The sequence below is a fragment of the Sparus aurata genome, chromosome 7 (genome assembly GCF_900880675.1).
Source record: "Sparus aurata chromosome 7, fSpaAur1.1, whole genome shotgun sequence".
Lineage (NCBI taxonomy): Eukaryota > Metazoa > Chordata > Actinopteri > Spariformes > Sparidae > Sparus > Sparus aurata.
The window spans coordinates 5,504,778-5,530,168 of NC_044193.1; the positions used below are offsets into that span (position 1 = coordinate 5,504,778).

At 48.2% G+C, this 25,391-nt stretch overlaps 1 protein-coding gene across 4 annotated transcripts in view; it reads left to right on the forward strand.

Annotated features, from left to right (window-relative positions):
• Window positions 1–25,391, forward strand: part of plxna2 (plexin A2) — a 195,453-nt gene that overhangs the window by 101,148 nt on the left and 68,914 nt on the right. For all 4 annotated transcript variants that reach the window (XM_030421748.1, XM_030421750.1, XM_030421749.1 and 1 more), the window contains exons 5-12: window positions 3,683–3,783; window positions 13,844–13,967; window positions 17,060–17,213; window positions 20,086–20,182; window positions 22,023–22,137; window positions 23,163–23,363; window positions 24,055–24,151; window positions 24,391–24,590. In XM_030421748.1, the coding sequence (XP_030277608.1) occupies window positions 3,683–3,783; window positions 13,844–13,967; window positions 17,060–17,213; window positions 20,086–20,182; window positions 22,023–22,137; window positions 23,163–23,363; window positions 24,055–24,151; window positions 24,391–24,590 (1,089 nt within the window). The remainder of the gene's footprint in view (window positions 1–3,682; window positions 3,784–13,843; window positions 13,968–17,059; window positions 17,214–20,085; window positions 20,183–22,022; window positions 22,138–23,162; window positions 23,364–24,054; window positions 24,152–24,390; window positions 24,591–25,391) is intronic.

Here is a 25,391-nt window from a genome sequence, read left to right on the forward strand (position 1 = left end):
CTCACACACACATACACACACAGCATATACAACACAAACACATTTTCTTTCTCATTTTGTGCTTTTCCAGCTCTCAGGTTTTCGCTCGCCTGTTTACCTCGCTCTCCTTCTTCCATGAACCCCCTCCTACCTCTTTTTTTTGGTGTTTCTCTATCAGCTGACAGCGGGCTGTGTCTGCCTGTCTGTCTGTCTGTCTGTACACACCGCTCCATAAGGGACCCCCCCCCCCCCCATTACTCCCTGACATCCCCCCCCCCGCTGACAGCTGTCTCCACACTGTAACCCTTTCATGGATCCAGGCCTCTGTGAAAGTTACACTCTAAAGTTTCACCAGCCGCGCACATGTTTTGGGAACGATCAGAGGGGCTTTTTTTTTTTTTTTTTTGGGTGAAGAGGGATTCAGAGATACACACACACACACACACACACACACACACACACACGCACACACACAGACGGACTGAGTCGACTGTTTCCCCGGCCAAGTCTCGTTCCTGGTGGGCTTGTTTGTCATCAGTTGCAGCTTCTGCTGCTGATGTGACCCCGTCTGCAGCTCATTACAGCATGCCACCTGTTTGTCCCGAAGCTAGGCGAGACGCAAACTAACACGCACACACACGCACACACACACACAGACACACACAAATAGAGTTTGTTGAGGTGACAGGGGGTTAATCTAACAGGAGTGTCCACAGCGGAGCTGCCACACAGCGGAGCGACTGTCAACGTCCCACCGTGTCAATGGCTTTCTTTGTCCCCTGAGCCCGTCTTTATGTTGCCGCAGGGTCCAGCACCAGGCAGACAGGTGGAGGGTTATTGAGCTTCTGAGGAGCAAAGACAGAAAACAGAAGAAAAAAAAAAAAAATCCACAGGCCGCAGCACATACAGCTCACAGTTTTCACGGCAGCTGACAGTTTTGCCGACTTCAACTTTTTTAGAGGACACACACTTGCAGGAGCGCGTTTTCTCATTTCGCCGTCAGCTGTGTTTTTTTTTTAATTTGATACATTGAAGAGAAGAAAGAAAAAAAGGCTTTGATGGACACCCAGCTGTTATCTCCTCCTGGCTGACAGTTAATGCCAGCCCATAGTGCTAACAGCAATTAATATCACCCAGTTGTGGGCGATTTGCAAAGGGTTCAAAAAAAAAAAAAAAAGAAAAGAAAACACTTAAATGGTGTTATTTGCACCTTTCATTCACTCCCCCGCATTCTGCAGAGGAGCTACATATTAGGCATTGATCTGAGCCCGGGGTTTGGAGCCGAACAGGCCGCGCACTGTCAGAGTCGGCTGTCATTATACCAACAAGGCAATTGCCAGGAAATTGAAAGACAGACAGGACTGAAAATTAATCCGACTCCGGAATACACCCCCTTTTTTTTTTTCTTCAGCGTGCCTCTGTTCATCTCTTCTGCCGTGTCGCGGGGGCGTTTGTGTTGCATTCGGCGGCGGCGGTGTGTGTGTGTGTGTGTGTGTGTGTGTACGTTCACCCCTGCTGACACAGTGAGATGCAGGTGTGAGCATCTCCCCCCCCCCACACGGGACACTTAAAGGACGCGCGCACACAAGCTGACCTCCGGATCGCGCGGACCTCTTGGCTGCACAAACAGACGAGAGGGGCCATGTGGCCGAGCAGAACCTCGTCTGGCAGACGCAGACAGAGACACAGCGAGATTCACACACAAACGCACACTTAGATATAAGCCGACAGACGGACGAGCGCGCGTCACGGAAAGCCCAAGAGCAGGCGCCCGCTGCGTGGCTGTCCAGCTGAGGAGATGTATGTTCGACTTCTCTGTGTTAGCATATGCAAATGCTCGGCCCCCGTGTTTGTGTAAGTTTAGTGTCAGTCACATGAGCGCATAAGCACAAGGATGTTTGTTCTTTATTCAAATGAATGTCCAACTGCCCCCGGGTGGATTAGTGTGGATTCGCTGGTGTGGAGTGTGTTTGCTTTGCGGCTGAAAGTGCTCATTCAGATTCTTCGCTGTTGACACTTTCACCGTGTTTTTTTGCTCTGAAGTACCAACCATTCATTCCCCTTTTTAAAAACTACATTAATCATTTCTTTTCAGTTCTGCAGTTGTGCAGCTGTCATGTATTTGTTCATGAAGCTTGATCTTTACATTAGCATTTGGAAAAGCGTTCATACTTTTGTTCTTTCCCTGCTACAGTTAAAGCTCTGCCCGTCGATACACTTTGAATTTTTCTAATCGGGCCGGACGTCGCGCGCGCTCTTGAGACAAGCGCCTGTCACTAGTCCTCCATGTGTAGGTGTGTTTGTACAGGCTGCACCGAGGTGGACAGATGCCCCCGCTGCAGACAAGAGCCCATTGATGGCAGCGAAACAGCTTTCAGTGGCCAACTGATCCCACCTGCTCACTGCTGCGTCTCTGGCTTGAGATGAAGGCAACAGTTGCCCGTGCAGTTGATGTCTCGCTCGCTGACATACGGCTGCACTCGAACGCTCCAGACACGTCATGCTGAATATCAGCTCGACGTAAAACAGTAACGTTGTAGTACACGGGGAGGAATCGTGTGTAACATGGAATTATCACATTTTGATTGTGATAATTAAAATGTGATGAGAAGAAAAACAAAAAAGTTTTCTTCTTCTGCTGCTGCTGCTTCTCCTTCTTTTGCTTCTTCCTCTTCTGCTGCTGCTTCTTCTTCTTCTTCTTCTTGTGCTGCTTCTTCTTGTGCTGCTTCTTCCTCTTCTGCTGCTGCTTCTTCTTCTTCTTCTTCTTGTGCTGCTTCTTCCTCTTCTGCTGCTTCTTCTTGTGCTGCTTCTTCCTCTTCTGCTTCACCTTCTTCTGCTCCTTCTTCTTCTGCTGCTTCTTCTTCTTCTGCTGCTTCTTCTTGTGCTGCTTCTTCTTCTTGTGCTGCTTCTTCTTCTTCTTCTTCTTGTGCTGCTTCTTCTTCTTCTGCTGCTTCTTCTTGTGCTGCTTCTTCCTCTTCTGCTGCTTCTTCTTCTTCTTCTTCTTCTTGTGCTGCTTCTTCCTCTTCTGCTGCTTCTTCTTCTTCTTCTTCTTCTTGTGCTGCTTCTTCCTCTTCTGCTGCTTCTTCTTGTGCTGCTTCTTCCTCTTCTGCTTCACCTTCTTCTGCTCCTTCTTCTTGTGCTGCTTCTTCCTCTTCTGCTGCTTCTTCTTCTTCTGCTGTTTCTGCTTCTTCTGCTTCTGCTTCTTCTGCTGTTTCTGCTTCTTCTGCTTCTGCTTCTTCTTCTGCCAACAACCTGGATGGTTTAAAGCTGTGTGGGCTGTTAGGCAGGTCTTGTGCTCACTGGGGAGAGGATGGCTCTTAGAATGATGGTGGTTCTATAATAGTGTTTTATGAGTGTAGTATGCATCATTTGAAATAAGCATTTAAGGGTTTCTTAGAATGTTGTTTAAATAAAGTTACTTGAAAAGTCAAAAAAGTCTTCTTCTTGTTCTTGGTCTTCTTCTCCTGCTTCTTCTTCTTCTTCTTCTTCTGCTTCTGCGTCTGCTGTTTCTTCTATTCATTCTTCTATTTCTTAGGAAAAACAAATACTTGATTTGTTGATCATCCATTGTTGTTGATCAGCTGTTGTTGTGTGACTGAATGACTGTCCTTTCGAGCACACACACACACACACACAGGCATCATTCTGTTCTAATGTCTGTCATGCGGCGCTCTGACCCTGACCTTTATCATTGTGCTTTCAGGTGACCCAAGTTCCCATCGAGTCATGTGAGCAGTACGGGACCTGCGGAGAGTGTCTGAGCTCTGGAGACCCGCACTGCGGCTGGTGTGTCCTGCACAACATGTGAGTACCCCTGCGATCGCCATCAGATTTTGTTAAACATCTCCCAAGAATGGCCCCATTTCCCCCAGACGCTCAGAGGCGCGCCGGAATTCTCCAGAATCTTTATCTCGGATCCGTTTGAGTTTGAGGCGAGGAGACAGTGTCCGTCTGGAAAACAGATTGTTGTGCCTCCAGAGGTGCGGAGCTCGTTCGGAGCGACTTGCCGCAGCCACAGAGACCGCCGCCCTGCCCTGACGCGACTTGATATTAACAGGAAATGAGTCCATTCGGCACGCGTATGACTTACTAGAATTTGAAAAGACAGGGCGAGAATGGACCGAAGAGACTCGTTATTTGACCGGTTCATCCTGCACAGAGCCGTCATGAAAGCATTTCCCTGCGCCGCTGCATTTTTAATGGGCATGGTCGAAATCTATCAGAGCCAAACGGCATTTGTTGTGCACGTTCTGGGAAAGTTAGGGGGCATTTAGCTCCCATTGTAGCAGCAGCAGCAGCCATATGAATAAGCAGAGGAAGTCATGAGTGACACCTGCTGGAGCCGAGACGTCACTGCAGCAGGGTGAACTTCCAGAAAAGCCAGACGAGAGGAAATAAAACAGGCAAATGAAAGGAAAAACCCTGAAAAAATATGTATATTTACCGTCTTTTGAGCATGAGACAATCAGTGGTGTGTTGTTGGAAATTAGGTGTTTTGATGGAGGGTATCCTGAGGACAGAGGATGAACTAAAGCAGCTCAAAAGGCTGCTCTGTCTCCATCTCCGTCTCTTTGTCTCCTAAGCGCACACATGTCCTCATCACTCTCGGCTTCTTCTCCGCTGCCAGTGTCTTGAAAATTCCCCACTTATAGCTCCTCCTGAACGCAGCCCCCCTCTCGCTAAAGGTATAGCCGAATATTTGTGTGTGTCAGAGCCCCGCCGCAATCATCATTATCCTGATGGCGGCCCCTGCAAAGTGCACTTAAAGTAATTTACATCACTCCAAAGCTGGGACAGGACAAATAATTGCCTAGCGACAAGGTAATTCAGCATGTGCCGGCGGATGGCGCGGGAGGGGCCGGGCGGAGGCTCTGCGTTCTCCGCAGTTTGTGCGTGCCTTCACACAGGGATCATTTACCACAACATTAGCCTCCGTGCTCGGCTGTTAATCATAAGCTTCAGTGTAGGTGCGGTGGGGAGCGGAAAAATCCAGGTTAGTGGGAATTTCGAAAAGTCTGTGTATGTGTATGTAAGAGGCGCTGATGCTAAAAAGGTGAATGGGCTTCGGAGATGTTGTGGCGGGAGCAGCTGTGAAGAGGAAACAGCTGTTTGGTGCGCGGAAACCGTCTCAGTCTGCGTGTGTGTGTGTGTGCGCGCATGGGTCCCCATTTTTTTGTGTACATGCACAAACACTTGTGTGGACCGCTGTACTGTACCGCGGGGAGAAAAGGTCACCCCCCCCCCCCCCCCAGAATTCACGTCAGATCAGCCATCTGTTCCTCGCAACACAGCAGACCCTCGTGCCACCTGTCCCCGCGCCTAACACCCCCTTTCTCTGTCCTGACCCTGCGATGAGCGTGGCAGGACCCCTGTCAGCGCCGGGCTGAGTTACTGCAGAGAGGAGAAGAAGTTCAAAGAAAGAATAGTTAGCGCTTCGTGCTGCTGCTGCTCGCGACAGACCGAAAAAATCAAATAAAACATTTAAATGTTAGGGGGGGGAAAAAAAAATGAGAGTGGAGGTTTCTGGATTTAAGGTGGATAAGTTGGCATATCAAAAAGAAAAGATCCCAGCGAAGACTGACAGAAACAGATTTTTTTAATACGCCCTGACATCAGCAGAACGTGATTGATTCCTCTGCTGCACAGACGAAGCGTTCCGACTCCGCAGCCTCCCACAATTACATGCCTCTACTCGGAAAACGATGCATTACAAAGAGCCGGAGTGTACATACATGCTCAACAAACAGCGGCTTGGAAATCCTCGGCTGGATCTGGAAAAGACGAATTCGTTCGTCAAAAAAGCACAAACGCCTTCTCGTGTGGCGAGTAGCGGGAGTTGCAGGCGCTCAATTAATTATGTAATCTCGTCGAGGCCCGTCGAGCGACTCTTACCTGCAAGACGGCTGATGGAGGCGGGCGCTTATTTACCGAGAAGTTCGTGAATTTGATGGTAATGGAAAACCCAACTCGCAGGCGCGCACGATTAGATCAAATGAATTTAAACCTTAAGGGGCATTGCCGCATTTAGCGCGAACATGTACGACATAACCGAGAGTGGAAGCAAAGTATCCGTCTCTGTGGGGGGGGGGGGGGGAAGCAGCTGCACCCTTCTGGTGAAGTGCTCCCATCATCCCACACAAAATTACATTTCTTGCCAGCAGTGGTGCCGTCCACAGCTGTGATCACCACCACTTCCTTCTGCCCCCTCCCCGTTTCTCCAGCTCCTCATCCAACATCCAAAACCATTGTTGATTTTATAAAAATCATCTCCCCTCACCACCACCACCACCACCATCCTTTTCCAATATTTGCGTGCGCTTCCCTCGCTCGCCTCGCAGCGAAAAGCTAGCGTCTTAGCCGCGCCGCTCATCTCTTCTCAGCCCCGCGCTGTCTCCCGTTTAGACACCCTTCCCTCTGAAAATAAGCCCTTCCGCACTCCAGAGATGGTCGGCTCGCCACACATAAACACCCCTCGCTTTGATCACCCCCCTCCTCCCTCCTTCTACAGCTGCCATCCACAATATCCATCCCCTTTCCTTCTCCTGCAAACACTGTGTGTGTCCCCCCCCCCGCGCCTCCCCCCTTTTTTTGCTTTACGTTTGTGCGTATATACTCGTTGACGTGCGGCATTCCAAGGTGGCTAATTGGGAACATAGGAGGACATTAGCTTGCTCTGCGATGATGATGAGGAGGAGGAGGAGGAGGAAGAGGAGAGAATGCGAGGGGGGAGGCAGAGTGCGGCGGTGAGCTGGCCAGGAGTGGCGTCTCTGTCTTCCCCTGTCTTTCTACTCTCCTTTCTTCTTCCTCTGATTCAGTGTGGTGTGAGACTCTAAAGTCCTTTAATTACCAGCAGCTGCTCGGCATCCACTGAATGCATGAAGAATGAGAGAGAGACAGAGAGAGAGAGAGAGAGGGGGTAAGAATGAGGGGAAGAGAATGAGAGAGAGAGAGAGAGAGGGAGAGTGTTTGATGTTGCACACTCATCGGCCCACAAAACCGAGCGGCATTTTGATTGCAGCTCAAAGGGAGCTCATCATCTCGAGCGCTCTTCAGTCGCAGTCCTGTGAATGGGTAGCTCAGCCCGTCGTCTGACCACAATCCAAAAACACGGAGCTGTGGTGACGCTTTCTCTCTCTCTCTCCCCCTCTCCGTCAGCCTGCTGCTCGCCGTCGATAGATTAGCTCACTAATCACGCCCAAAAGAGGCTTTTCTGTCTCCAAAAAGGTCCCGCATCATCCCGTTGTCCCCCACGAAAATTCCAGGAGAGGATGAGAGGTTCTGCTGAGATTTGTCTGGATTAGTCTTGATTTCTGGCCAAGGGGGCTGAGACTGGACAAGTGGTCCGGTGCCAAGGTCAGCGGCTAACCAGGGACAGTGAGCTTCTCTAAGTAATGCTATTAATTGTAAGACGTGAATGGCGATAGGTAGTAGTAGTGTCACACATGCATTAGGAATTCTGTTCAGTATGTCAAAATCGGCGCTAGTTTGTTGTGTAGATGACAGCTTAGGGCTATTGGTGTAGTAGGGCCCCAGCAGAGAGAGTGAGTCAGCATTTGAGGGCTGCTCTGAGCAGAATAACATATCACTACTACACTGTGATACTGTGTTGTATTGTTCTGTCAGCCTGTGTGTGGCTGCACTGCTCAGATCTGTCTCAGCAACAACCCACACGGCAGCCTGAAGAATCACAATTGTCCACTTTCCACAGATCTGTGTGGTTTTTTTTTTCGGGCTTAAATGCTGTCAAATGATGTGTTCAGAGTCCTGGTGGGAGCACTTTGTTTAGGTCAGTTTGTCAACAGGAGGGAGTCTGGGTTTGGGACCGGACCAGTTCGTTTGCAATGTAGGAATTTTAAGGTGCAATGTCCAATAAAGACGACGATGTATTGTGATGCAGAGATGTTTACTTTAGTAAGTTAGCATGCTAACCAGCCAGCCCTGTAACTCAAGAGGTGATCTGAGTCTGATTGCCCCCGTAGTTTCAGCTTGAAGAGTTACAATAACTATGTTAAACAAGTCCTCACCTGGCATGTCTTCCCATCCCCGTCCTGATATGTAAATCGCCTCCATACTTAATTACCCGTTTGAAATCTGGCCATATCTTACAAGTTAAACCTTGAAGAGACACAAGGAAGGAATTTGAGAATTGATACAATTGTTCTACCACTTATCTCATCTCGAAAAATTCAAAATCCGATGCCACAGCCCTTTTTTTTATGCTACGACCGCTTGTCTTTACATTTCTTCTCTTTATGCTTATGCTTGTTCATCACTGTGTTCCCGGACACCAACCATAAAATCTCCACTAATTTACCAGTGGCATCAACAATTAGTTCAGCGTTGAAAATGGCTGCTTCAGCCCATTGTGGATGTCAGACCGTGTGTCTAATGGCCGACTCATCAGCTACAGCCACAGTTAGCAGTCAGAGGGAAGCTGCATCCATCTTCCCAATTGTTCCTAATGAGATATCGATCACGTACATGCAGGTCTATCAATATTTCCATCGATTCCTCCTAGCACACAGGGCCTAGTACAGGTTGACTACATGATTGCTGAAATATTGCACCGGTATGTACAGTATGTGCGGGCGGGCTACATATAATGCAGTTAATGATCCAACAAACACGGTGTGTCTGTAGCTGCTGCCTGCTCGCTTCTTTTCTTCCTGACATGCTTCCATCCCGCACTGCTCCCTCTGCCTTTTGTTCCATTTTTCTCTCTTTCTCTTTCGCTCAGCCCACTCAGGCGAAGCTATAGCTTGATGCACAGAGCACAGAGCAACGGTCTCTTTGTAAATCTCCTCCTCTCTCTTCATCTCCCCTCCCTGTCTCCTTGTTTCCCCTTACGCTCACTCAATATCTTAAACGGAGACGGGGACACACTCAGGATCGCATAAAACCGCAGATGCTGTATTTGCGAGATTGTTTTACACTACAATAGCTCCTCGATTCCGTGAGAAGATGAGAAGACCTGTGAAAAGCGGGGTTGCGGCCGCGCCGCCGCTCGGTGTCCTGTCGGCGCTCGCCTGCGGTGATATTATCAGCCGCCACGGGAGACGCACTATGAGGTTGCAGCGGTTGGTTTGAGCCCCGACGTGAACTCCGAGTTTCAAACTGCGCCCTCACATGTCGGCCAGAGCCCACACAGTAACCTGAGGCGGAGAAATTTACCGTCTCTGCGGTGGTTTGAAATTGAAAACCCTGCCTTTTTTTTTTTTTTTTTTTTCCATCCCTCCTTTACTTCCTTTCATACCTCCTGTGGTCTGCATTTAAATGGATATTGTCACACTTTGGGGATGCAGCAGAAAAGAAACAAATGCCCTCAATCGCTCAGTATGAGGATAAAACACCAAAAAGATGAGGAAGTGTGTGTGTGTGTGTTTCTGTGTGTTTGTCAAGCCCGCCACAGCTCAGCCCTGCACATCAGTGCTCAACAAATGATTCCTCTCTTCATGTTGGGGGAGCCGGAGTCCCAGCGCAGTCAGTCCTCATACATGTTTACATTAGCACGTCTTCATTTTCATGTCTTTCTGGTGAAACGCACAGTCCCCCACCGTGCCGGGCTTCCATTCAACCAAATCAAATCATGCCGGTGATTCTCCAACATAATGGGCCACCACTTACGGCTAGTAAAGCTTTGTTGGGCGCCATCAAATATTCAGCATACATCCACTCGGACCTCTCCGTACCTGCATCTTCCCACCCTGCTCCTCTTTTCCCCCCCCCCCCCCGCACACCCTGCCACCGGAGCGTCCCTGCCCTCCTCTCGTTTTTTTTTCTTTCCCTTCTGCCGTTTTGTGCTCTCTCTCTCTCTCTCTCTTTCTCTCTCTCCCCGGTGAGGGAAGGGAAGGTGATTTTAAAATGGCTCCCCCTCTGTTCTCTCCTCCTGTTTTTAAACACGGCACTCACAGCCAGAGCCGCAATCAGACAGGGCTTCACACTCTCACTGAAGTCCTTAGATGTGGTAAGGGAAGGGGAGGAGGGATAGAGGAACAGACATCTTTGCCTGTCGCCTGCCTCTCCTGCTCTGCTGTCAAGGCCAGGATGTGTGTGTGTAGTGTGTGTGTGTGTGTGTGTGTGTGTATGTAAAGGTGTGCATGAGTGTGTGAAGGATTTAGTGCCAGGAACTGTATGTCATTATGCATATGTATGACTGTGCACGTTCATGTGGAGTGTATACATTAATGCTCCGTGGCTGTGGTCCCTTATAGGGGGGGGGGGGGGGATGTGTTTGTGTGCTTTAGTGTGTACGTGTGAACGGGTTGTGTGTGTCCATACGTCTCGGTGTCTATCAACGCCGGGCGCAGCAGAGACGACAGCGTAATTGCCTGTCTAGGGCAACAGAATAAGAAGCAGGCATTTGTGGAACGGACCCTGTGGTCTGGCCTCTTGTTACCCCTCACACTCCCCGAGCGGTAAAATAACACATCCGCAGCAACACAACGCCACAAATAACACACACGTACATTAGATATAGGTTACTGGATTATATATATATATATATATATATATATATATATATATATATATATATCATGTCAAGGCTTCATTTTTCACCGCAGCTTCAACTCCAACAGTGCAGCCCACGCAAGCTGCCACAGGGAAAAAAAACCAACAACAATATGCTCGCCTTTGTTTTTTATGTGTATGGTTTGTTTTTTTTTGTGTTTTCTCTTTCACCTTACATGACTGATGCCACTAACCGCATTCATACCCTGCAGTGGAGTTGTAGATGCCAGAGAAGAGGAGAGTAAGGATGGAAGTGCGAGCAGCTGCTTCAGCACCACGGACAGGGCTCAGAGAGCTGGAGGGGAAATGTATACGAACTTCGTGCATTTTGCGCTTTTAAAAAAAATCCGTGCGTACGCGTGGAGCACGTGCGCGCTAAGGCATTCCGCGTGCGCACGGCTTCGTTTAACACCTATTTCTCCACGTTAGCCCACCGTCGAGAACGCATGTGATGGCACACAAAGCATCCGCGAAAAAATGCTGAGTGACAGGCCGGGGCCAGACAGGAGGATAAGGGGAGGGGGGGGGGGTGGGGGGGGTGGTCAGGAGCGGGGAATATGAGGAAGGCAGAATTCTAGTCAACACTCAGTGGCATGCACTTCAGCTAATGAGAGAGGCAAAGGGGTCAGCTTCTAACTACACAGAGATAATGGCCATCTCCTGAAACCATGGCAACAGCAGCCATCCTCCACCACCCTTGCTTTGCTCTCATCTTACTTCACCCCAACCGAAATGAATTTTATTAAAAAAAAATAAATAAATAAATAAATAACAGAGGAAAATCAATCCAGGGCTTTTTGTGAGTTAATGACCATCCAGGTTTTTTCTTTTTCTTTTTTTTTTTTTTGCATCCGTACGCGTACAGCTCGGAGACATGCATAAAACATTGGGCCGCAGCCCACACCTGAAAGCGCATAAAGTGTAATTTTCTGCTGCCATTGTGAATGTAAAAGAAGCGCCAAATTGCAGGCGGGAATAACACCTTTTTGCCGAAGAAAGGTGCACTAATTTCAGTTTGTGAAAAGGGGTGAGACAAAAGGGAGAGGCATGATGGACGGAGACGAGAGAGAGAGACAGAGAGAGAGACAGAGGGAAAATGTGGTATTTTCACCCTTAATGGAGTCAAATGTGTAAAATGAAGAGGCAGGGGAATTCATATCAGGACTAACAATAAAAAATGTCACATTTAGAATGCAGAGAAGACGTCAAAGTTTCCCCGAGTCGTGAAAGAGGGGGAGACCAGGTAATCATTTTGGGGGGGGGAAAAAAAAGTTGAAGCCTGCCACAGTGGCCTCCTTTTCCCAGTGGGAGGCTCACACTACTACGCTAATTCTACACTTTCCTGCTCTCTAAAATCCCCAGGGACTACTGTGCATATGAGTGTTTGTGTGCTTCTGTCTGTGTGTGTGTGTGTGTGTGTGTGTGTGTGAACCCCAGCATACTCGTGCCTGTTCGAGTGAGTGTGCTGGAAATGGCTCGAACTTCTGACAACATAATTACACAGAGGGTGTGGATGAAGATGTAGCTTAGAGTCAGTATGGGTGAGAGTATGTGGTTAAGAAGCATGATATGGGGCCCTAACACACCCTGCCACACACACACACACACACACACACACACACTCGCAGTCGGCGGCTAGGGGAGAAATGGACGGGGCTTGTAGTGGCACATCAGCACCATGGACAGCGTCTGACCCGTCGGAGTCCAATTAGAGCTGCTGTGACCAGACATCCAGTTAGCCAGACAGACTGCTGGGCTGGATGAGGATGGAGAGCCTTTGGTGTAATGGGCTGGAGGGAACACACACTCTTAATAAGAAGGAGGAGGCGGCTGGGTTTTAATGAGGGATGTGGCGGATTGCGGGGGTGTCGCGCGGTACTTGATACGAGGTCTGACCATTACGATCTCTTACCAGTGAGCGCGGCGTAATTTGCACTAGTTATACGTCCAAAGTTATGCAGTGATTGAAGAATATAATTTGTGTAGTGCTCAGTGCTGTGGGTTTCCCCCCCCCCCCGTCAGTGTGTGGTGTATTAAATTACCCACCGGAGGCAGCGGCTCCCCCGTCGGTGACACCACTTGTTTCTTGTTTCCTTATTGGGAAATTCATGTGCTATTTTGTGAGACGTTTTAGAGCTACGTGTCCTCGAAGCCAGCTGTTATTGATGCCCGGAGTGTCATAAATTGCACATCATTTCAGGGGAGTGAGTTTTTTTTTTTATTTTGGTAACTTTGAAAGCAGTCCAAAATTGTTCCAAATGATGTCTTCGGCATGCCATATGTTTTGCAAAAAAGAAAAAAGAGAGAATAAAACAGTCTGGTAATCACCACTAAGCAAATAAATCTGCGTGACTAATATGGACGGCACAGAAAATGACAGAGAGAAGAAGCCCAAAGCGTCTGGTGTAAATTCTAGAGGTGCTGTGGTTGGTGTCCAATCCAGATGCCTCAAGACAAAGAAGGTGGACAGGATCAGAGCCCGACCCGTGCTGAATTTGTTGGGCTGATGCCAATGCTGATATTAGGGGGTCAGAAAATATTATATCAACATATTGCAATGATCCCTTAAATGTGATGTGTAAAATATTGGAGGACTAAAGTATTATGTTAATTCTCAGATCCATAATTTTATCTTGGGGTTACAACTAAAGGAGGTTTGCATGCCTTAATGCTCAAAAAGCACATCACTGTTTCCAAACTGTCCTATGTTGCAGCTCCTGTCTCTTTAAGCCCCCGCTCTGCTCTGATTGGTCGGCTCACGCAAGCCTGAGTCAGCGCTGCTAAAAGAACCAGAGCAGCTGTGACTAAATGAAACCTTTACGAGGCACGCATACATGCAAAATGTTGGAAATGATGCAGAAGTGTGATGTCACAAAGTCACAAATTGGAAAAAATTATAAACGTTAGATGTATGTGATAATGTGTGTAGGCTTAGCAGCAGAGGTAGATGTCATCAATAAGTAAAACATGCTGCAGGTTGTCGCTCCTGTCATATATTCTCTGGAGGAAAGTGAGCAGGAGGAGGCACGATTGTTTTCTGTTTATGACATTTAATCCTCGTCTTTCCCTCCCCCTCCTTCTGTTGTTGGATCGGGTTTTAATTCGTGTCACAACACCAGCGATTCATCTTCCCCCCCCCCGACTTAAATTGTCACAGAGTGTTTACAGTGTAACAGAGGATTCATTTCTATCACTTCTGGTTCGATTGTTTTCCTACCTTTTTTCCGCTGCTTTTTTTCATTTGCTTCCCCATTTTGGCGGCGGCTCTGTTTCCTTCTCATTTATGCTCTCTGTTATGAAAAAGAAACTATCAGTAACCCTTCCTCTCTTTCTCTCTCTCCTTCCTGCCCTTCAGCTGCTCTCAGAGGAACCGGTGTGAGCGTGCAGATGAGCCGTACCGCTTCGCCGCCACTCTCAACCAGTGTGTGAAGGCCAACGTGTACCCGGACAGCATCGCGGTGTCCGAGCCCAGCGTACCTGTAAGTTTACACACACACACGCTCGCGCAAATTCCTACATCCAGTACAAGTCTGCACACAAAGTGGCGAACGCAGGCAATCTCGCCGCCACTCGCACGCATTACAATGAAAAATTATCGCCCATTTACATATTTTCCTACCCACGTACAGAGGCAGGAGATTTGAAATGATCCCCGCGTAGCAGTTTGCCTAGTCTTGATTGTGGTTGATGCATAAACATTAGATGGGAAGGTTCATAAGAGCTCCGCGTGGGCGTTTCAGCGTGCATATGCTCGCTTGGTACAGAGCAATCAATATGTGTGCCAAGACATGTTTGTGTGGGCGGGTGTGTAGGTGTTAAAGTTGTCCGAGTGCAGCTGAGTACGGCGCAGCATCTCCACATGGACCGCGCAAAAAAACAAACAAAAAAAAAACAGGCGGATGGAGCATCAGTCAAACACAAGTTCTGGCGAATGCTGCACATGCACACGAGCGGACGCACACATTAGGTCTTAAAATACCGAAACTGTCAAAGGGTCATTTTTTTTTTTTCCCAAAAACACATTTTCCGATCCATCCAGATGGATTTGCATTGGCTTGGCCAGTTTTTTTGGGATAATAAATCAACATTTTTTTAGCGTAACATGAGAAGTTCCAACGTTCACGGCGGTTCTTAGCCGAGTTGCTGTTCATTGATGCTTTGTGACCTTTCAGTAGACGCACTGACGCACTTCTGTCTGCTTATACGTGGCATGTTTCCGTGCTTGCAGTTTAAACTGCTCGCGACAATGTCTCAGATGTAACTTTTTGGGGGGAATTTGGTCCTGCACGCCGAGCGCTATGACGCTCCGTGCTATCGGACAGATGCATCTCGTGTTTCATTTGCCCTGGCAGATGTGCCTGGCTCCCATCCTGTTCACACAGATATCCGTCTGACTTGGCGCTTGTCGGGTCGATCGAAACCGTTCCAACTTTTCACATATTTCACTGTAGCATCCCACCAAATTCAGCTTCCAAGGGAAATTTGAGGCGAGACGAAAGCGAGCACGGCGACGCACACAATCCGTCGTCGACCTATCCAGCGTGTCCGAAGGCATTTTAGTTTGTTTTTTTAGCCTGTTGATAACACCCCTCTGTAATTAAATATGAACTGAGAGGCTCCAGTCACACTTGAGAGTTGTTCTGATAATGCCGTGCCAGCAGCGAGACGACGACAGGCGCAACTACGGCAGACTTCTCCAGAACTGGACTGCTTTCCAGGCTCGATAGTCGACACGGGCGCATGTTTCTTTTCCCTGTATTTTTGGAAGGATGACCGTTGACTCTAACTGGTTTTTAAACATCACAAAAAAAAAAAAAAAAAAAATCAGCAGAAATGGTGCCAGTAGCTCTGGCAGTGACTCACCCTGCATCGCGTGATATCTCATCCTCAAACTCGCCCTCGGTAGACCTCAACCTGTTGTCCAGATTTTACAAAACAGCGGCTTACCGGACAACATGTTAGCGGCGTCGCTTGTTCCCGTGTCAGACGCCGCGGCAACAAGGTCACCCCACCAAACCCATCCACACACACACACACACAGACACAAAAAAACCCAATCCCAACATCCACGGGGGCAGGCAGCTATCTCCATGACAACACAGCTTCTTCACGTGGGCACCGGCAGCGATACAGACACGGAGAGAAAACCCATCAAATTACCTTTATTAAAACTCCGCCACCAATTAGGCTGGTCATTGCTGCCAAAAATGCAAAAACGCACATCATCAGGGAGGACAGGAGAACAAGAAGAGCAAAGGCTCAACACTCTGACACACTCTCTGTGTGTGTGTGTGTGTGCGAGTGTTTACCCGTATATATGTGTGTCTTGACGGAGCAGACGAGAGCTAATTATTGTGAGAGGTTACTCGGGGAATTCTACGTTGAACAAAAGACATTGATTGCCGTGATTGCTGTAATCAAGGATCTCTCCGACACACCTCAGAGCGCGGCGGCAACACAAACACGCTGAAAGTAAAACAGGGGGAAGACGAGAGGTCCTCGGCAGCGAAAGGAGGGAAGAGGAAAAAAAAAAAAAACAACAAAACAAAACAAAAAGAAAAAATCATCCATCCTCTCAATGGGTACCGGCGTAAGCCAGCTAACGAGGGAGGCAGCGTAGTCGGCTACTGAGACAAGTCAGCATCTCTTGAAAGGCCTGCAGTTAAGCTGCTCAGCTGCCTCGCCCGTCCCAGTAGCCCCGCGGTGTTTAGTGAGAGGCAGATAAAACAAAGAGAAAAACTTCAAACGGTGTGGCCCAAAAATAACAGCTAATGGAACAAGGCTGTGAAATGCCATGGTGATAATTATCCAGGCTGCCTCTCTTGGCTGGAGAGCCAGATCACACACCCTGTGCGCAAAATACATTTATTTATAGGCAGAGCAGCTGAATGCTCCAGCCCCGGTGTCACCGCTCTCCAGAGGAACGACTTCAAACGCCTCTATGTGCATCTGCATGTGTGCGCAGTATGCACATTGTATGAGTGTGTGTGTGTGTGTGTGTGTGTGTGTGTGTGTGTTTTGGGGGTATTTCTGCTTGTATTCCTTGTATCTATGTGTCCTTGTAAGGGACGGCGATAGAGAGAGAGAGAGAGAGAGAGAGGGAGGAAACAAAAATAGAGTGTGCAAGTAGCCATTTTTTTCTCTCCGTGCCGCTCAGTCTGTCTCTACTTCTGGAACGATGTCTCCGCCACTGAAATAGAAGATTAAGATCTAAACACAGCCTTATTTTCCTTATTATGGTGTTGATAACAATTTTAAGATGCAGCATCCGCTCCTGGCAGAGTGGAGGGGCGGCTCTGCCAGCAGCAGCGTGCTCGTTTCTGCATTCTGTTTGGAGCTCGTTTACGCTGCTGCGTTCAGGACGCTCGCATCGAGACACTTCTACCTCATCTTTTTACCAAAGACGAAACCACCAGTGCTGTTAGAGAATTTCTTTCCTTGTTAATGTAACATTGTTGAGGCATCACACACAGCCTGTTGTGTCACTGTGTATGTATTTGGCCCCAAGTTGTCCGGCACCGCCCGGAGCGCCATATTAACACTGTTGTCATGCGTGTCACCTCTCGTACAGCTGCTGGTGAAGGTGAGCCACGTTCCGGACCTTTCTGTGGGCATCACCTGCTCCTTTGGCAACCTGACGGAGGTGGAGGGACAGGTCAACGGCAACCAGATACTCTGCGTGTCTCCTGCTGCCAAGGATGTCCCCCTCATCCCCACCGACCAAGGTAGATCCGTCGTCCGTCGCACATAAACTAACGAGTGGTTCGCTTCCAAAAGCAGTTTTTCCTTTGCAGCCCACAGCACACACTGATCTGATCACGGCGACTAGATGAAACCCCCCCCTTCACTTCCAAACACAGCCTTTGTAGGAGTCCCATTGGCCCCTCTCTTGCTGCAGTGATCCAACTGTTCATCTGTGCACATGCACACTCTGAAACATCTTTATTGATTCAACGCTCCCGGTTTAAGCGGGCTACCGTCTACATAACAAGCTCCCGCTGATCTAGGATCTGTTGTCTGGCTGTGAAGTGTGCTACACACAGGACCCGGCCCCATTAGAGCTGATGGAGGATCAGGCTTGAGGTGCCCTGGCCTGTGGCTGAGCTGCAGCTCACCATATTATTACCCTCAGATACGGCTAATAAGGCGATGGTCGGACATGCGGGCTCAATCAGCCATCAGCCTCGGGGCGATTAAGTTGAAGTGAAGCGAAGGTGATGCGGTGGATTAGTGTCAAGGCAACCGGAGCCGGTCCGCTGCGTGCTCCTGAGTGACACCTGATGAATTCGCGGAGAGCAAACATGTAAATAATAATTACAATTCATCAGCCGTTCTGACCTCAATCTCACAAAAATCCGGGGTCGAGCATATTGTGGCGAATAAACACTGCCTCAGACGATCCCGAGGTCTAGGAATGAAGATATGCTAATCACCTCTAATATACTATTCATGGAAATCTCGCGACCTTTCGAGCGTTCATCCTCCAGCAGGCTTCCATAAATACACCACGGCGGATGTGGCATTTTCTGTATTTGCAAACATATACTGTTTATCATTATGAATACTAACACCTGTTGTTTGACAATAAATACCTGTTGTTTGCGAGCCAAGATGGCTGCAGGGTTACAAAAACCAAACACCCTGAATAATATATCATGTGCGGTGTGTGTGCGGAGATGACTGTGTGTTTTGGGGGTTTGGTCGCCCTCCTCCCTGTGAGTAAATGACAGCCCTGTTTGCCCAGAGCTCCCATGGGGAAGTGGTGCATCAGGCACTAATATGAATGTTCTCCCCTAGGTAAATGTCAGCCAATCCCCCAACCCACCCCAACCCGAAAGCCCTTCCTCCATCCATCTAGCTACTCATCCATCCCGCCATTCCTCTATCTCAATCCTCCCCCTTTCTACCCACCTTCCCCCCGCTCATCCCTCCTCGTCTGTGGCCTCCCCCCGGCTGTTTATACCTCCATTTCTGCTCCGCCGAGGCCTCTTCCGCTCCCCCCGAACCTCGCTATCCTCCCCCATCTCCTGTCCCCCCAGCAAGCCTTTTCTATCTGTTGCACATCAACATCGATTGCGCAGTGGTGGCAGCGGCCGTGACCTGAGGAGAGGAGAGGACGGAGAGATTAGGAAAAAAAAAAAAATCAAATAAACCGTGAGGACGCCGGACTGATGTTGAGCATGAAAAATAGAAAAAAATAGCTTCTGAGCTGAAGGTAAAATCCTAGAGGAGGTTTTGTGTGGACAGGAACTCCGCAGCACTTTGTTTGCCAGATCCTGTGAGACAAATACGCGGCGGTAGAAAAAGTCAGCTACGAGCCTCGTCTGCCTTGCTGTACAGGCTCGTGTGAAACGGAGCCTGATTCCCAACAGGTGCTGCGGAGAGAACGGGGCGCGGAGGGTCACTGGAGCCTCCTACACACTGAATGTCATCTGAAATTCAGGCTGCTCTGCACAAACACACATACAAACACACACACGCACACACACACAGTTATGGAGTCTGTATTCTCGTGGGAAGAGATAAGAGGCTGATTTTTTTTTTTCTTCTTTTTTTTTTTTGGGACGGAGAAACAGAAACGCAGCCAAAACTCTGTTCAGTTCAGTAAGACGCAGGGAAACTAAATTTGAGCAGATTAAATGTCTCTGTGTGAATTAAATTTGCTGGTTTTTAATGCACGTATTTATTCGCAATGAAAGATATGCTACCTTTTTGTAGACATTCTGTTCACTCGCCTGCCAACATCACCTGCTCCCAACATCTGACTGATTAGCATAAGATTTAATGTTGTCTGCTGTACATTTATGCGGCTCTATGTAAGAAATTTGGTTGAAAACATTCAAAAGTGTGATTAAAATGTGAAGAAACAACAGTGCTGACACGGAGACAGCGACAGGAGTTAGCATGCTAACAAGCTAGCCTCTAGTCTCGTCTCGTGAAACCGCTTTGTACCTCAAGGAGACGCAAGTGAGTCAGCGTTGTGTCCGGCCTGAGATGATTAAGAAGTAGCGCCGACACATGGGCGTATTTTTGACCAGCTTCCTCGAATAAACCGAGTTTGGCAGCGTAGAAAATAAGTGATGGTAATAAAGGGCAAAACGAGAGTAAACATTAGCGTCCCTTCCCACTGCTGTCGCTAGTTTGATGCTAAACTCCCAACATTTATTCTAGACTTGTAAATAAACACAGGTTAGCGTCGGCTATGTAGCGATAGCTTCTACGGGGGCGCTAATTGTTTAACATTACCGACAGTGTGAATATGTTTGCTACGTTAGCTGTTAGATAAAAACAGGAAAGACACCTCAACATTCCGGTAATACGCTGCCCCCAAGAGTGACTTGAACAGTTGGCTGGCTCTTACATGAAGCACCTTTTTACCGCGCATAAACATTTATTCAAGGTTCTGGATTCAGTGTGAATTAAATAATCATCATGCAGCGCTGTACGAGGACATTTCTGTGTGTGAGTCCCTAAAGCTAAATGCATGCAACAACAACAAAAGCTATACTGGCTGATTAATAAATGATAATCATGTTCATGGCGGGCTGCTGAGGGGACTGTACCATAAATATTAATGGTTTGTCTCTTCTCTTTCAGATTGGTCCGGTGTTGAGCTGAGGCTCAATTCTAAGGAAACCGGTCAGATGCTCATCAGCACAGAGGTCAAGTTTTACAACTGCAGCGTCCACCAGCTGTGAGTATCTCTCTCGGACTCCATTCGTCCGCTTTTTCGTTTACCAAACACAGCGCCCCCGGACCTGCTGCACGAAACCACCCGATCAATGCTTTGGGAATTAGTTACAATTTGTCCTCAACCCTAGCCGGCCCCGGTCCCCCCCTAAAAATATCCCCTGTAAAGACTAATGTAATGTGACCGCTGGCTGCTCCCCGAGCTCCGTAACAGGAAGTTTCTCTGCTGTTTTGCTAATGAAGCCTTCTTCTCAGACACGCCGCTGCACGGAACACGCAGCTCTCTGCCTAACAGGTCTTCAGTGGGGATTTCATGCCTGTTTTCATGCCGTGTCTGTCCCTGATTGAGTGATGTTGAAAACGAATCCCCCGGATTGGAGATCTCGGCGGCGGCGGGCGCCTTTTGCAATTGCTCGCTTCACTCCGGTGTGGCAGATTCCGGTTGTGCCGGATCCAAGGGCCTCGCCGGGGTTCGGGGGAGCATCGCCAAAAGGATGGAGGGCGGAACACCGCGGCGGTGACGCGAGCAAGGGGCGCAGGAATCCTAACGCGTCATATTATCCCTTCAGCGTCCCCACTGACATTAGAATTAAACGTTGTAGCCGCTGTCACTTGGCCAGATTAATGCAGACAACGTTATTCCGCATCTCCCCTCACGCGCGCCGGCCTATAACTTCATACGGCTCTCTCGCTGTCTGCGCAGCACGGAAAGCAATTACCAGCTCTCGCATCAGCTCAGTTAATCGGCGATGACAAACACACTCGCGCGCGCAACCACACGCGCGCTCAAACACACAAAGAGAGATGAATACACTTGAAAAGGGCATACGCTCTCTCTCTCTCTCTCTCTCCCCCCTCCTCCCTCTTTTACACACACACTTGTACACTCTATTTGCCAGAAGGTGAATCGTCCCTATTCTTCTGAATTAGTGTGCCTGCCAGAGATCCCTCCCATGCTTTTGCACTGATGAATATTTCACAATAAGCAAGTATGCATAGCTCAACCTTATTTCAGAGAGAGAGAGAGAGAGAGAGGGAGAGCCAAGCACGACTACAATACGCTCTCCGAAACAACTGGCCGTGAATACACAGTGTCGTAAAATGCCATCGCAATTAATTAAAAGTGTGTGCTGTCTTTGCGGTGGAAACATACAGAGAGTCTCATGACTTGTTGCCTCAGGCTTCCATTCCTCCATGTTTTTTTTTTTTTGTTTTTTGTCACCCATCCTTGCTCTGGCTCATCTTTCCATCCATTCATCCGTTCAACCAGTACGGCGTTGCAAAAGTGCATTTGCATTTACTAAATCTGAGGTCATCTGAAGCGTTTCTGCGGCGTGTTTTTGACGCCGGTGACAGCCGCGCACGCGCGACATATTGCGCACGCTGAATTTCTCACACTCAGACGCTCACCTAGCAGCTGGTAATTACAGCCACACTCCAACAATGCGGGGCTAATGGTAATTGCAGGATCAAGCTGCGCCAGTGTCTTATTTGTCCTCGTTACTCGACGTTCCTCCACTTTTTTTTCCGCGCTCCCTGTCTCCGCTCTCTCTCCATCTGATTCTGGTTAGGCGGGGCTCAACACGCGGCCCGCCGCTAACGCGCGACACGCGGCATTAATATATGGCCGTGGAAAATATATGCAGGGAGAACTTGGCCCCGGCAGCTATTAGGGACCGTGCCAACCGCAAGGGCACAACAACAGCAGGTGCCCACTTGGGATCTGAACTCATTTCCTCTGTGGCACTTCCCCCCACTTTGGCAAACTCGCTGCCTCCCCTTGACTGCGTTGCCTTTTTCCTGACTCTGTGTGTTTTTGTGTGTGTGTGTGTGTGTGTGTGCAGGTGTCTGTCTTGCGTGAACAGTGCCTTCCGCTGCCACTGGTGCAAGTACCGCAACTTGTGTACCCATGACCCCTCCAGCTGTTCCTTCCAGGAGGGACGAGTCAACGCCTCCGAGGTTAGTGGAACACACACATGCTACTTTCTCTTTTTCGTTGCTCTCTCTCTCCCTCTCTCCTGCACCTTCCGACCCTCCCCTCCTCCTCCCTGTTTCCTCCTGCCTGCATCCTGCTCTGTGTTCCAGCTCTGTGTCAGCCTCGGGGCATGTCTTCAGAAAGACAGCCCCGTCTAAGCTCTTCTATTTCCGAATTGGCGTTTCTCACTCAGGGCTCTTGTTCTCTGCAGCAGCAATTAACACTCTATTATCTATGGAGTTATTGAGCTCCGCACGTCGTAACAATGACACGGGATCACTTTGACCCGATCAATCAAGTGCAGTGGATACAAGCAGCTTGAGCTACGCTTGCGTGTGTTGGTTTTCCGCCTCCCTCCGGCCACGCAAACACACACAGTTTGGTAATTTGCTGCAGTTTATTTGCTTTTTTTTTTAACACCTCTAAACTCATGTATTTGTACTAAAGGTTAACAAAGCGTGGTAACTGCTCCTTTGGGTGTTGAGTTTCAATTCGTATGGTCACTCCTGCAGTGTTTTTATTCATACATACCTGGAACCAGTACCCAATTTCCTTAATTAGATGAGTATTTTGAATAAAGACCAGCCTCCGGGTTGAGATAAGGCTCGTGGAAAGAGGAAAGGCCAGCAACACTAGCGATTCGGCGTGTGATGCCTTTTCTTCTGGTGCAAATGTTACACAATTCTCCTCGAGTGTGCTGCCTTGTACTATACGGCGGAGCGTGGTGCTCTTTTTTTAGTCATTCTCTTAACCAAACGAGCAGCTTCACAATTCCACCCGTGATAATGAGTTGTTGAACACTCGCGGCTCTCCAAGGTCGCCGAAGTCACTTTCAAATTCTTAAGATAATTTGTTCTTCCTTTGCACTCGCACCTCTTCTCTCCCCGCCTCTCATCTTGCCAGTGATCTAAACAACGGCGGAAAAAAAAAAAGCAGCATTTTTTTTCTGCTCTCCCGTCTGTCGGCGCTGACGTGTGCTCCCTGCCCTCCGTGTTTGTTTTTTCTCCAGGACTGTCCCCAGCTGGTGCGCTCTGAGGAGATTCTGATCCCAGCAGGTGAGGTGAAGCCCATCACCCTGAAGGCCAGGAACCTGCCCCAGCCTCAGTCTGGCCAGCGGGGCTACGAGTGCGTCCTCCACATCCAGGGGGTCAGCCACCGCGTGACGGCCCTCCGCTTCAACAGCTCCAGCGTGCAGTGCCAGAACAGCTCGGTAGGTCGGGGGGGCGGTGCGTGATTCGTTCGAGTGATTTGGCGACATTGGTGATTACGTGGGCTATATTTCTGTCTGTGCCATACCACACTGCCATAGTGACCGTGTGTGTGTGTGTGTGTGTGTGCTGTGTACATATGTGTGTCACTGAGTCAGTGGAGACATAGTAGATGCAGCCTAGATGCAGCCTAGGTAATTACACTGGAGAAGGATACAGCGCGGCTCTGCCCTCCAGTCAAGCACGCACTGACTTGTGCAGTATGTTCCCAGAGGAACCTCAGACATACACATTAAACTCTCTTCTCTCTCTCTTCTTCTTCTTCTTCTACTCTCACATACACACACAAACACACCCCAACATAAGCACAAACGCACACACTTGCACAATGAAAGTCAGGCTGGAATTAAGGGCATGGGAGGCAGTTAAGGACACCATCTCCAAAGGCCAGAAGGGAAGTTGGAGCTTCTGCTCAGCTGTTCCCATTTCTTGTCGCTTCCCACTTTGTCAGCTCTCTGATGACGACGTGATGTAACTTCGGGGTAACTTTGGAAGGACATGGCGCTGCATCCGTGGAGGAATCCTGGGATCGGCAAATTCCCAAACCTCCCATTGAAATCCTCCTCGCTTTTTGCATCTTTTCCTCCACCTCCTCCTCCTCCTCATCCTCTGCCTTTTTTTCTTCGCTTCTAGTATCTGTACGAGGGAATGAAGATCAGTGAGCTGCCTGTGGATTTCTCGGTGGTGTGGAATGGCAACTTCATTATTGATAACCCGGAGAATATCCAAGGTAAGAACAAGAGATGCTGCTGTCAACATGTGCCGGCAAACAGGATGAGGGTGGATCTCCTGTCCATCATTTTTTCTCCCTGAATTCAAATATTGTCTTTTCTAGGCAGTGCGTGTGGGTGTGTATACAGCTGTATCTTAAAATATGCATTATTGGTGATTATTGAATTAAATTTTGCTGCATTTCGCTGCTTGAAAGCGCCTCACAGTTCTGGTATGTTCACTTCCTGTATCCCACAGTGCACCTGTACAAGTGTGCAGCCCAGCGAGACAGCTGCGGCATGTGTCTGAAGGCGGAGAGGAAGTTCCAGTGCGGCTGGTGCAGCGGAGAGGGAAAGTGCACCCTGCGGCACCACTGCCCACCCATCAATCCCTACACCACCCGCTGGCTGAACCTGTCCAGTAAGAATGTCAAGTGCACCAACCCACGCATCACGGAGGTCAGTACCCATAATCCTCTGTTTGTCCCTCCTGCCTGCCCACGCGCATCGAGCATCTTGTCGATGTGCAATAATCAGCTACCACCTCGCTACAGCTCGTCCTAGTTTTTATAGAGGGCCAGAAGGCACAAAGCTGACTTTATATACTGTAATTTACTATACTAAACTATACTATATGTTACTATACTATACTATATTATACTATACTATACTAAACTATACTATATGTTACTATACTATACTATATTATACTATACTATACTAAACTATACTATATGTTACTACACTACACTATACTATACTATGCCATACTATATTATACTATACTATATTATACCATACTATATTATACTATACTATATTATACTATATGTTACTACACTACACTATACTATACTATACTATATTATACTATACTATATTATACTATATGTTACTACACTACACTATACTATACTATACCATACTATATTATACTATACTATATTATACTATATGTTACTACACTACTCTATACTATACTGTACTATACTATATTATTCTATACTATACTATACACTACTACACTATACTATGCTTAGCTATACTATACTCAGCTGTATGTTACAATACATTACTACACTATACTATATTATACTACACTATATTATACTGTATGTTACTACACTACACTATACTGAGTTATACTATACTATACTGTATGTTATTATACTATACTGTACTATACTTGACGTCATGTAACTATACTATGTTATACTACACTGTGCTGTCCTTTACATAGCGTAATGTAACGATACTACA